Source organism: Leptonychotes weddellii, chromosome 2, assembly GCF_054177405.1.
Source record: "Leptonychotes weddellii isolate Sample4059 chromosome 2, ASM5417740v2, whole genome shotgun sequence".
Classification (NCBI taxonomy): domain Eukaryota; kingdom Metazoa; phylum Chordata; class Mammalia; order Carnivora; family Phocidae; genus Leptonychotes; species Leptonychotes weddellii.
Genome location: NC_138370.1, coordinates 49,303,140 through 49,316,030, shown reverse-complemented (window position 1 = coordinate 49,316,030; position 12,891 = coordinate 49,303,140). Strand labels below are relative to the sequence as shown.

At 43.8% G+C, this 12,891-nt stretch overlaps 1 protein-coding gene across 4 annotated transcripts in view; it reads left to right on the top strand.

The window, feature by feature from the left end:
- MFAP3L (microfibril associated protein 3 like) overlaps positions 1 to 12,891 on the top strand; it is a 39,736-nt gene that overhangs the window by 19,784 nt on the left and 7,061 nt on the right. The window contains exons 1-2 of one of the 4 annotated variants that reach the window (XM_081811019.1): positions 2,011 to 2,151; positions 5,353 to 5,477. The exons of 1 other annotated variant lie outside the window; for it this stretch is intronic. In XM_081811019.1, the coding sequence (XP_081667145.1) occupies positions 5,435 to 5,477 (43 nt within the window). In that variant the 5' untranslated portion in view covers positions 2,011 to 2,151; positions 5,353 to 5,434. Of the gene's footprint in view, positions 1 to 1,725; positions 2,152 to 3,750; positions 3,826 to 5,352; positions 5,478 to 12,891 lie in introns of those variants that run through there. 2 more of the 4 variants (XM_081811023.1, XM_081811013.1) reach the window with 2 other exon arrangements.

Below are 12,891 nucleotides of genomic sequence, written 5' to 3'. Positions count from 1 at the left end.
GGACATGGATTTGAGAGTTATTAAATAAAGGCATGGAAATGGAACTTTGGTAAGAGCTGAAAAGAGAAGAGGGCCAGTGATGAAACTCTAGGGGTTAACTGCCTTGTAAGGACTGGAAAGAAGAAGAGGAACCAGTAAAGAATAATGAGAGCAGTTAGGAGGAGCAGAGTGTGGAAGCCGGGGAAGCAACTTTGCTCACTATAGTGGCACTTGCCACGGAAATCTGGCAAGAGAAAGACTGAAAACTTGGCAACTCAGAGTGACTGGTGACTTGAGCAAGAGCTGTTTCAGTAAAGAGCAGGCCAAATACAGAATGTAGTCGTTTGAGGAGTGAGTGGCGGGGGGTGGGGGGGTGGGGGGGGGAGGGAGTTAGGATAAGACGCAGAGGATTCTTTCCAAAAGGTGGGAAAGTAGGAATTCATGCCTACACAACCTAGTAGGAGAAAGCAGTCTTTTGAGAAAGGTAAGGATACCACTGGGCTAAGGTGCTCGATTCAAAACCTTAAGGTGTCTATAGGCATCTTGGGAAAAGGCTACTGAACGAACTCAGCACTGATACACAGATCACCAGATGTCACCGAGGGCCTGGCTAGGGTGAGATGGTTCCTTTAGTTTGGCAGTAATGACATGGTTGTATGATTCTCTCCAGTAGGTGCTCCAGCCTCCTGGGTGCAGGCACCAGGATGACAAGTGATCAGCTTGATCATGGTTGTATACTGGCAGAGTAGCTGTGGCAGAAGGGCAGGGGGTGAGGATAGCAGGGACTGTGGTCCACGTCATTGGGTCTAGACTGAGACAGAAGTGGAGCATGCAGGTCTGGCGGGGGGCAGAGATAGAGACTGAGGGAAATAGAAGGGCTAGAAAGTTCAGCGAGGGGAGTAAGAGATCTGGAAGAATGGTGAGGTGCAGTTAAAGATGGTAGAACTTCAGAACTCCTCGGCACTTCGGAATTGAGAATGTGGAGAGATGAGAGGTGCAGCGTGTGGCTCTGTGGTTCATGGATGAAATGGAGGATAGAGATGTAGGTGAAGGTTAGATCTTTGTAAGCACAGCCACCACAGTGTCACCCCATTCATACTGATGTCCCCCTGCCTCCAGGAGACAGATGAAGACTGAAACCAGGCAATTCAGTGAGTGATCACTAGTTGATAGGTAGCAATTACATGGAGCAGAGAGAGCTAGATGGTATCAAGCTCAAAGGAGCATGGGCGGTTGCTGGAAACGGGGGGAAGGCATATCTAGAAGCCATAATGGGGAGTGAGGAGAATGCCAGACTGATTCCGGTGGAGTGCTTCCAAATGCTGGCAGCACTCAAGGTGTGACCACTGAAATCAACTGGAAGGAAAGAGAAGGGATGAAGAAGGACCCCAGGTGAACAGTCAGGTCATCTGCAATAGCAACAGGTGACAGGGTAGAAGGAGACCTTATCATGCTAAATGAAGGAAGCCTGAACGGGTTTTGGAACTCTCTAAAGTCATGTGATATAAATTTAACATACAAAGTATATATTTGTTCCTACTAAGCTATATGTTTCAACAGCAAAAATAACAAAATTGTATTGTTATGATTTCTGTGAAAAATGTAATTTAACATTCCGAACATCTAGTTTGTGTGTTTAAAAATTATATAGGTGTGTATTTTAGCTGGGTTTCTAACATTTTATAAATAATATTGTTAAAGTATGAATGCTAATATTTATGTGTGTGTGGATTTTTTTTTTAACAGGTTCTTAATCAAGAACCAGCTCTATGGATCCAGGACAGGTTTGTCCCATGGCCTGCTCTGAACAGCGTGTTGTCCGATAGAAGATTCCATTGGCAAACCATCTCTGTTGCCTTATAGAGCAAGCAAAGAAGATGGATCGATTAAAGAACCATCTACCTGTGTGCTTTCTACCTACTGTGCCCTTTTTAATCCTAGTATCCACTCTAGCGACTGCTAAGAGTGTGACTAATAGCACTTTAAATGGCACTGACGTGGTCTTGGGCTCTGTGCCTGTAATCATTGCCAGAACTGACCATATCATAGTCAAGGAAGGGAACAGTGCCTTGATTAATTGTAGTGTTTATGGCATCCCCGATCCACAATTCAAGTGGTATAATTCCGTTGGCAAGCTGCTGAAAGAAGACGAGGAGAAGGAGCGAGGAGGAGGTAGGCTTTCAAGTTGTGTCAAATGTCATAAAATACAAACACAGACTCTGGAAGCCACACTGAGAATGTTAGTTGCTCTTATTCAAGTCATTTAAAGATCTCATTCTGTCTTCTTTGCTAAGGCAAGAGAGAGAAATATATATCCTTAAGGATTCGAAGCAGTAATTAATTCATAGTTTTCACTCTTCGACTCAGAAGACAAAGGGCAAACATAAAAGTCTCTTAAAAGGCCTCTTGGAATTTTGTAGTATAATGCATACAAAATGTTACAGGGACAAATGTAAAGTGGATTTTCCATTAGTATACGTTCCATTTATAAGGGAGTTTTGTTTCAGGGGAGCTGGCTCCAGTTAACAATATAGCAGTTGTTTATGGTTAAATGGTTAATTCATTGACTGTGGATTTAAGGACCACACTTCTTAAAAGAAGTCTCTGTGCAAGGTTGTCAGGCACCGACTAGAGATGGCTCTGTGCTCCTGAAGACCTGGCTGAAGTTTCTAGATTGTCTGTTGCAGCTGAGGCCAAGAGGGAGGGAGGATTCACGAGCAAGAAATAACATGTGGCAATCGGGGAATGTTTGGTTTTTAATGAGTGTATTTCTGGCCAAAAAGTGTGAATCACCTACCTAAGCACCAAGCTTGCTTCAGGAAAGCCTCCAGCCAAAAAGAGAGGATTTGTTGGGTCATTGGGAATCAGTACATTTCTTGTTTTAGATGGGAGAGGTACTTGTCTAAAAACCCAAGCCTGCTCTAATTGACCTGAAGGAGTTACCGGGCTTTCTGAAGCATTTACTGTGTGAAGTAGGGAAGTAAAAAGACCATTGTTCTGAAGTAGCGGCTTATTAGTTTCTATCACCTTTCATTCATATTGTACTTCCCATCCCACAGCCCTTTGACCAATGAGTAATCCCCAGAGTGTTTCTGCTCCAAGAAAACCTACATTTTTAATCTCTTTCCCTCATTTCATCTTCTGTACTCTGAAAAAGAGTAGAGGCTAATGCCTTATGTCTCCTCAGGAGCTGAGTGAATGGAGTTTTCTTGCAATTACATACTTCCGGTTCCCAGCTGTGTTCCTCACGGTTGAGGCGCTAGCAGTCCAGCTCCCTGGGATGTGGGGTTTCCTTGTAGTGCTCTCATTACACTGCTTTTGGTTAGCCATTCAAGGATGTACAGTATGACAAAGCTTCTTCCCTTAATGAAAATACTGTATGTTACATATCACATGTGTGTCTGTCGGTTTAACCTAGGAGAGCAGAACTCTTTCCCCACCAAGTAAAATTATGAGGCCATAGAATTTTTAAATTGGATGGGACTTAGAGACAGTGTAATCCAAATCCCTCTTTTACGCATGTTTTCCCAAGGTCCTACTGTTATTAAGTGTCTATGACTAGAACCTTCACTACTGACGCTGAGAAGATGAGACACCACCACCCCTTAGCCCACAACTGGCTTCCATTCCTCCCATTCCTTCCTCCCAGACTCACAGGCAAAAGGAAGTGATATCACACTTGTGCAGGGGGGCAGTAACCGTGGTAACATATACACTCTCAAGTCCCTGTACCTCATCAGATCTCTCCGCAGGCTGGGCCACTGCGAGGAATAACAAGGTAACTGAAGTGAGGGGAGCGAGGACTCCAGACCTGAATCTACCTTTCACGTGGACACTGAAGCCCAGGTTATGTCTGGTGCCCAGGAGCTGGGGCTGGGGCACTGAACCCCTGAGTCCTAGAGAGGAAGAAAACCATGGGAACCTGACAGCGCTGGGGCCTGAATTTCAGGCACAACATTCTGAGTGCATTCCTGAGGTGGTACCTTTCGCCTTCAGAGAGATCACGTGTTGCCTCCATTGAAAAGGTCCTTCTCGCTATTAATTCAGTCCGGCAAGCATATGCTGCATCTTGCCTTCTCTGTCTGTGTCCTGGGAAGGTGGACTAGAGCAAAGCCCCACACGGCTCACTTTCCCTTTGTTCTGCCGGTGCTCAGGTGACCCTATAGTAGCAGCCTGTCCCGGGACCCCGGAAGCAGGGGGAGCCACTGAAAACCTTTGCTGCAGACACCTGCTCCATCAGAAACCAGCTCTCCATCAGCCAGTTAGCTGTTTTTAAACCTCATAAGGAAGATGCACTGCCGATTTTTAAAAAGAACTCACGATACTAGTACTTGATGTTCCAGCTCAGCTTTTGTGTTACGATGCATAATAATAGTAACCTCCGAACATAAGTAACACAGGGTAATACACAAAACACTGCACCGAACAACTAAGCAAGACGTAAGAAATAGCAGAAATGAGACTCCTCTTCATGGAATACTAGAATTTTAGTGCTCAGATGGCCTATTAGAGGACCCATAAGTCTTTAACTCTTCCTTTCTGATGGGGAAAATGCCCATATTATAACCATGGACAAAAATTTCAGTTTTCAGGCTGATAGTCTAGGAGTTTAAATGGAGCAGTGTTTCATTTATAACTCAACAAAAACGTAATTGAATATAGTATGAAAAATGATGCTAATATCCCAGAACATTACCTAGATACAATAGACTACTGTGAAAACCAAACTAACAAAATTAATGCAATTTTCATTAACAATCCCCACCACTGATTAAGCCCCCCGTACCAAGTTTCAGATATTATTTCTAATCCTTACAGTAAGCATGACGGGTAGATGTTACTAATCCTCATGCCTACAGACGAGGAACCAGGTGAATAGAGAGGATATTGCACAACCAGAGTGTGGCCAAGCAAGTGTGTATTTTCCCTTTCTGCCCGACCAGCATCTGCTCACCCTCTAGGCCTTGGTAGGCAAAAACCGCTGAAGAGCATCTAACCCAGACGGAGCGAAGGAGAGAAGACTTCCAGGATAGAAAGTGCATGGTGATCACCCATATCACAGTCACAGTGTTAGGAAGTGTGCACATGGCATGCGTGAGCGTGCACGCACACACGGACGTCATCAGAATCCAGGAGCACACCACCATTAGTGTGGAAAGGAACAGTTTCGTTTCTTGGTTATGCTGAAGAAGTGAGCTCGCTGCCAGTCCTAGAAAGAATGGGGCTGTCTCCTGTCACTGGCCAGAGCGGCAGCTGCTTTGCCTTGCTTCCGTGGTGCTTGTTACTTGGAGTCCGCAGGATCAGGAGAGGCTAATGTGGAATCTATTTCTGGAGGAGGACTTTCTTTTATTTATTTATTTTTTTTCTTGGTAGTTCACCGAAGGACATGTTGGGGGTGGTCTACCAACCACATTACAGAAATAACTCAGAATTCGAGTACCATGCATAACCACAAATGGCCACACACTGCACTGTTTTCCATTTTCCTTCTGCTAGAGGTGAGTAGAAATAGATAGTTGTCAGCAGGTATTATGAAAGAAGTCCCAGTTATTTCAGGTACGAATTACCCAGTGTATTTGTGCCATGCCTTCTTGCTCCAACTTTAAGCCATGGAAATGCACATTATTAGCACCTTTATCAGATGACAAATAACAAGCATTTCAAGAAAGTCAGCTGGCATTGGCCTTGGTAAACACATCTGGCTTGTTAGCGATTATGTTTGAAAGTCTTCCTTCGGGCGCCTGGGTGGCTCAGTCGTTAAGCGTCTGCCTTCGGCTCAGGTCATGATCCCAGGGTCCTGGGTTGGAGCCCCACATCGGGCTCCCTGCTCTGCGGGAAGCCTGCTTCTCCCTCTCCCACTCCCCCGGCTTGTGTTCCTGCTCTCGCTATGTCTCTCTCTGTCAAATAAATAAATAAAATCTTTAAAAAAAAAAAAAAAAAAAAAGTCTTCCTTCAAGTTAGGTTTGAGACTTTCCCGTGGGCTTGTTCTCCATACCCTTGCCGCATTCTTTCACCAAAAATAATTAAGAACGATAGAACGAGCTTTGAAAATAAACCTGCACAGAGTAAACTGAGCTGAACTGCACAGAGTTCACAGTTGTCACAACTGGAATTCATGGTTATAAATTTTGCATTTACTTCACGTCACTCCATTGTTTTTATCTTCACTTTTCAAATTTTTTGAGTAGACTGTGAAATGCTTATTAACTACTTCTGCAAGGGACTAGACGCTGTGCCAGCCCAGTTTGCAGACCAAAGCGTCTGACCTCCCTACTTACTACATGTAGATAAAAGGAGATCCATCCCCACCTTCAAGGTAAATTATCCTTTGCCTCTAAGATTGGCACGAAGTAGTGCATTAACTTCTGGAAATGTGATTGCTGAATTCTTCTTTTGGTAGATTAAATATCTGAGATGAAAAATCAGCTTATCAAAGGCCTAAAACAAGATTGATGCAATTACGAACATATGGTGGGAAATTCAGAAGCATCACAAAGAGGCTTTCTTTGAGCAAGTGCCTCAACTTCCCTGAGCCACAGTTTTTTGTATCTGTAAAATAGAGACCATCCTTTTTTACTAGCAGGTGGGGCTGAGAGGCTTGAACAAACTATTGTGTATGAAATGTTTTGGATAGTTACCTGGAGCACACCAAGCTGTCCATAAAGGGCACCTGCTGTCACTGTTATTGGTAATACTGCCCTGTGTTGTCACAGGCATAGAATCCAAGTGCTTACATCTCTGTTTCATAACCCAGTGTGTTTTTGAAAAAACAGGAAATAATTTTCTGGGTGATTTCTTATTCTCTAGCTCAGTTTCTCAGCCTTAAAAACGTAATTGATATAAAAAAATTGTATGTCCCTTAAAAGTTATTGGAAATTTCAAAACAATGTCATGACTGCTATGATAGCAGGTTTGGAACCCTCTTCCTCCATCAGAGGCTTCCCCTTGCCCCAACATCACTCTTGGGTACAAATGGGCCCAATGATAGCCAATAACGCTTCTATCTCTGAGAAGGCAGCAGACGTGCAGATTACTAAGCATATGATGCACAAGATAAACTTTACATTTGCCTAACCCAGTGGTTCTCAGCGGGGGCCTGTTTTCCACCCAGAGGCCATTTGGCAAAGTCTGGAGATATTTTTCAGTTGTCATAACTTGGGGGAGGAGGGAAAGGAAGGGGGAGATGATGCTACTGGCATCTGGTGGGCAGAAGGAAGGAATGCTGCTAAGCGTCCTGTAATGCACAGGATAGGCCCCTACAAAGAATTATTGGGCACAAAATGTCAGTGGTGTCAAAGTTGAGAAACTTTAAACATTTTTATGTGGTAAGAGTTCCAAGAAATGTTTATGTGAACATAAATGGAGTACTAGGTTCACTGGAATGAGTAACACATTGAATCGACACTCTTTATAAATAAGACCAAAATGCACGTGTGGGTAGGTGCCTATAACACATGGCACTTCTTGTCCAATATGTGGAATATAGACCGATGAAGAGAAAGGATCCACGCCTTTTTACAAAACATAACTGAAAACAAATTTAGCACTGCATGGCTGCACCTGTTGCAGGGCTTCTGCAGTAGGTGACAGCTCCTTGAAGCCACGGCAAAGACTGGTTATAAACACCGCAGGCTTCGAGGGCTCTTGTGTGCCCCCCCTTCCTGCCCCAGTCCTCCCAAGAGACCTCTTCAGAGGCTCAGTGAACCAAAATAAATTAAACCACTTTTGAGGGAAAATACATAATGGGTTCAAACAACTGACCTGAAGATCTACTTTGGAACGATCCTTTAGTTAGCTGAGGAGTGCTTCTTTGGGTTAGATCAGGGTCTGAAGGTGCCATGTGTTATAGGCACCTACCCACACGTGCATTTTGGTCTTATTTATAAAGAGTGTCGATTCAATGTGTTACTCATTCCAGTGAACCTAGTACTCCATTTATGTTCACATAACATTTCTTGGAACTCTTACCACATAAAAATGTTTAAAGTTGGTCTCAAGAAAGTAACCTACTTATTTTGGCCCGTTGAACCCTCCTCTTTAAAAAGCATGGGCATGTAAGGCTCGAGAGCCTCAGTATCTAAATGGGATTGTGAAGAGAGCTTTAGTCTTTTCATACCACTGACTGGGGAGACAGACAAACCATACATCAGCTTGTTTCCACATTCACAGAAAGATACCACCAAAGAAAAAGAAATCCTTATCGTCGAATAAGTAATTTGGGGGAAATTCTAAGAGCTTAGTATTTGGGTGTAATTGTTAATGTCTAATGCTCCATGATCCTCAGGAAAAACTGGAGAAATTTAGGACTGTAGTGGACATGGTGTTTGAAGGAAGCTGTATTTAAACAGTATCTTTGTAGGTTGTGCTCTCACTTTCTTTGTGGTTCTTTAGTTCCAGAAGGTATATGGATGCTGCTTATTTCTCTACAGCAATAATGTGGTCAGAAGTTGCATGAGCCATAACTCTGATCTGGTGCCATTCAGTGGCTAGACACTGAGCCACAGTAACTCCTATAGGTTTGACCGTAGCCATATGATGCCATTGATCTGCTTCTCTCATTACCGGACGGTCTACCCGACACTGTCGTAGTGACATGACATTGTACTTTCTTTTTTTTTTAAAGATTTTTATTTATTTATTTGAGAGAGAGAGAGCACATGAGAGGGGGGAGGGTCAGAGGGAGAAGCAGACTCCCTGCCGAGCAGGGAACCCGATGCGGAACTCGATCCTGGGACTCCAGGATCATGACCTGAGCCGAAGGCAGTCGCTTAACCAACTGAGCCACCCAGGCGCCCCGACATTGTACTTTCTAGAGCGACTTCCCCCGGCATGTTTTTGTGCTCCACGGTGAGCACAGTGGTAACAGTGGTACCAGGTCAGCCACCTTCCTGGGTTGGGACCGAAGTTACGGCTTCTCCCAGGGAATGTTGGCAGGGGAGGAAAGCTCTGGAACTATGTTCCTTGGAGAAAAACAATCTTGAAAAGGAGATTTTTGTTGTTGTTGTTACCTTGATTTTCTTACATTCATTAATATTTTTCCAGTCAATTTAGGCTTGTCTGATTTGAAGAGTTTCAAGAAATCTAAAAGTGGGTCATAGATTACATTCATTCTGAATTTTTGTCAGATGTCTCCATATCAACCTCCCAAAGGTTTTACCAGCCCAACTCCCACCTGCAGTGTGTGTGAGCATCCCTTTCCCCATTCTCTCAGCATCCTGTCTAATCTGTGCCTCCCCGCTTTTCCTGGCACTCTGAAAGTTTAAAAAGTTACCTTTTTAAAAATTACTTTAATCTCTTTGAATTCCATTGTAATGTAATCATTAGTGATTTTTATAGTTAGACACTATTTGTATTTCTTTTTTCTGTGACCTATCTGTTCATACCTTTTCCCCATTTTTTTCTTTTGGGTTATTTGTTTTGATTTATAGGAGTTCTTTATGTTTTATACTTATTCAGCATTGTCAAATATTCAAAGTTTTCTTCCACTCTGTCATTTGCTTTTAATTTTACTTAGTATGATATATTTTGTAGTGTAACAACTTTAATTTCAGAGAAATCTGATCCATCAATGTTTTCCATTACAGTTTCTGGGATTCTTGAAATGCTTAAAAAGGCCTTCCTATCCCCAGTTTGTGAAAATGTTTTTATATCCTCTATTAATTTTATACTTTTATAGATCTTCCAAATACTTGGAATTTATGTTTATGTATCACATAAAATAGGGGTGTAACTTTATTTTCTTTTAAGTGAATCGTCAATTATCCCAATATTCTTTCCCTCTGATTTGAAATATCTTCCTTTTTTTTAAATTCCCATGCTTCCTGGCATCTGCTTCTGGACTTAATGATTTTCTGCACTGGTTTAATTGGGGGTCTGAGAAGGCCTTCTCAGGGAGCGCGATGAGACATGAGGTGGTATCTAAACTGGGCTAAGAATGTGTGAGGTAAGGGCTTGGAGTGGAGGGAGGAGAGCTTTCCAGTCAGAGAGGAAGCACATAGGAAGGTCCTGTGGCAGCTCTAAGAAATGAAATAAGGCTGGCTTGTCAGGGGGAAGTCCTGCAGGGTGAGGGGTTCCTGTTCTCCCACAGGATAAATACGAAGCTCTTTAACATTCTGACCCTGCAGGGGCGCCTGGGTGGCTCAGTCGTTGAGCGTCTGCCTCCGGCTCAGGTCATGGTCCCAGGGTCCTGGGATCGAGCCCCGCATCGGGCTCCCTGCTCCGCGGGAAGCCTGCTTCTCCCTCTCCCACTCCCCCTGCTTGTGTTCCCTCTCTCGCTGTGTCTCTCTCTGTCAAATAAATAAATTAAAAAAAAAAAAAAAAAAAACATTCTGACCCTGCATTCCTCTCAGCCCTGTCTCCACCCTAGCCCTTCTCTTGGTGTTAGACACTGTTTGTCGGTTTGTCGGCTGGAGCAGCACTGTCTGGCTTCCCCTTTTTACTCGTAGGCTCCCAGCATCCCCTTCCTGCCTGCACCCTCCAGCCCACCCTCACCCCGGCCTGGGGCCCCATGCCTCACTAAGAAGCTGGTGCTCCATCCCACTGCCCTGGGCCAGCGCCTTTGCCAAGTGATCCACAGTTGTTTGTAGTAGTCTGTGCCCTCGTTGGGCTGGATGGTTTTCTCAGTCGGGGATCTTGTCTTACTCATCTCTGTATTTGCATAGTCTAGCGTGGAACCTGGTGCAAATGCAATTTACTCAATAATATTTGTTGACTAAATGCGTGAGCAAGATTAAAAAAAGATCACTGCCCTTCTAAAAATGTCAGCTTTTTTGTGTGTGTGCCGCATAATATACGCAGCGCAGTACAGCTGAGAAATAACATCTGTCAGCTTTTCTCTCTGCAAAGGAGAGATTGTCACCACACTACTTCTGTTCGCACGTGGCAGATTTTCACATGTGGTTCTTGTGCCTGGAGTTTCTTGGGGAGACTGTGACAGATTCCTGGGCAAACTCTGGTCTCCAGCAGAGCAGACTCCAGCAGCCCTTCTCCTACTGCGTGTGGCAGTATTTTAGCGTGAAGCCTTCAGGTGAGGGTCCCCTTACAGGACCACAGCCAGACCAGAGGAGGTGGGGGACGGGCTTTCCAAGCAAGGAGCCACCATCTGAGCAAGGCGCAGGACTTGAATAAGTGAACCACTGGCAAGGGCGTTAGAGAGACATTTTGCACATCATCTTTGGTAATATATTCAGAAAGTCATGGTTAAACATCCGGCTCTTTCTTTCCTCCAAAGTCATTGCATGTAGAACCGACTTGGCATCAACTACTGACATTTTAGGTTTTTATTTGTGCTGAAGTGATGCAACTTATTGAAAATTCAACACATAAGTTTGAGATTCCCACTCAATTACCATCTTAAATACACGAGAACAGCACTGTATCCCCACTCCATGTATAGCCCTGATGGTTTCCTGTGACAGTCATTGTGGGTTATTTTTGTTTCTTTAAAGTTAAAGCCAAAGTCAGGACCCTTCCAGAATGAGTCTCAGGACAAGGTATTTATAGACTGAGGTGAATGGCAGTGTGCAGCAGAGAAAATGTTCTCAGGATGATCCCAGCTGCTGGGTTCCATATGGAGATTCTTCATGAGCCTGGGCCCGAAGATGTGGGAGGACCCTCAAGGTGCCATTTGTGCCATCTTCCTAGTTTTCAGGGCTGCAAATGGTAGTAGAACATGCAGAAAGCTTTATTTTCCACTAATCAAAGGTCAAGCTGAGACTGAGAGGAAATCTGTAGTCTTAGTATCAGCCTTTAAAAAAAAAATGATACAGATGTACATCACTTTTGAGGTTGGTATCTTAGCTCTTCTGATACTGTAATCTTTAGAAGTGAGTGTGTGTGTGTGTGTATGTGTGTGTGTGTGTTGGCTACCAAAGACCTGCTTGCGACCCATAGCAATTAGAATACAGCTATCACTGTAATTCTTAATAGGTATGAGGAGAAAGCTGTTTATAGTACCATTGGATGCCTGCCTTAGTTTAGTGTTCTTGTCTGCTTTTCTTCTCCTACACCCAGGTTCTGACTACTTTGGAGGTAATTCCTCCATAAAAGGAGTGGCCATGGGTGGTTAGGAGGTGACAGTTTGACCCTAAGCATTCCCCATACAAATAACCTCACCTCACCCTCTTCCATCCTATTCTCTGTTATATTTTCCAACAAAAGAAGGAAGGTAAATTTGAGAAACTACTACGAGTATAGTCTGTAATTCTTTGGAACCAAATACCTTGCATATCCATAATAAGCTTTCAATCAACTAGAGCTTTTTTCCTATGTCTGCTGTCGTCCACTTTCATGAAACATGTAAATTTTAAGAAAGTCAATGGATAATTTCCCTTGCATATTTGGATAGATCTGCAGCTGAAGTATCAAAATCCATGTTGAGGGAACGAAGGGGGTGGAAGGTTTGCCCCAGCCCACTCTGAATGAGACACCGTTTCACAGACTGGGTGCTTAGGTTTGTCTGTTAAGACACGGTCACAAGAAACTGAAAATTCACTAGATTTTCCAAACCAGTGTTTTCTACTCTTGGGGAAAATACACTGGCTGAATTGTTAGAAAAGGGTTACTCAGGGACACCAGGAACCACTCTCCACAGATGTTCTTTCAGAAAGCAAAGTGATAGGACAGCATCGACGAGAGGTGTCCTGCCAGATCCAGCATGGCTAGCATGGAGGAGAAACTGTAGGCCCCCAGAAGGCACCTCGCTGCTCCGTCTAGCTTTCTTAAGAATGTTCCTTGGAGCAGAAGATGCTGGAAAAAAGAAGGCCCTCTGTTGCCTCCTTCCATAGTCCCTTGAGACTGTAGTCACTTAGGTGCTCACAAATTTAAAAAAACGTGGGGAGGGGAACATGTTGCTTGTTGCTTTTGGGAAATATCAGACTTTTAAATAGAATGAAAAGTCACTGTCAGAGGGGG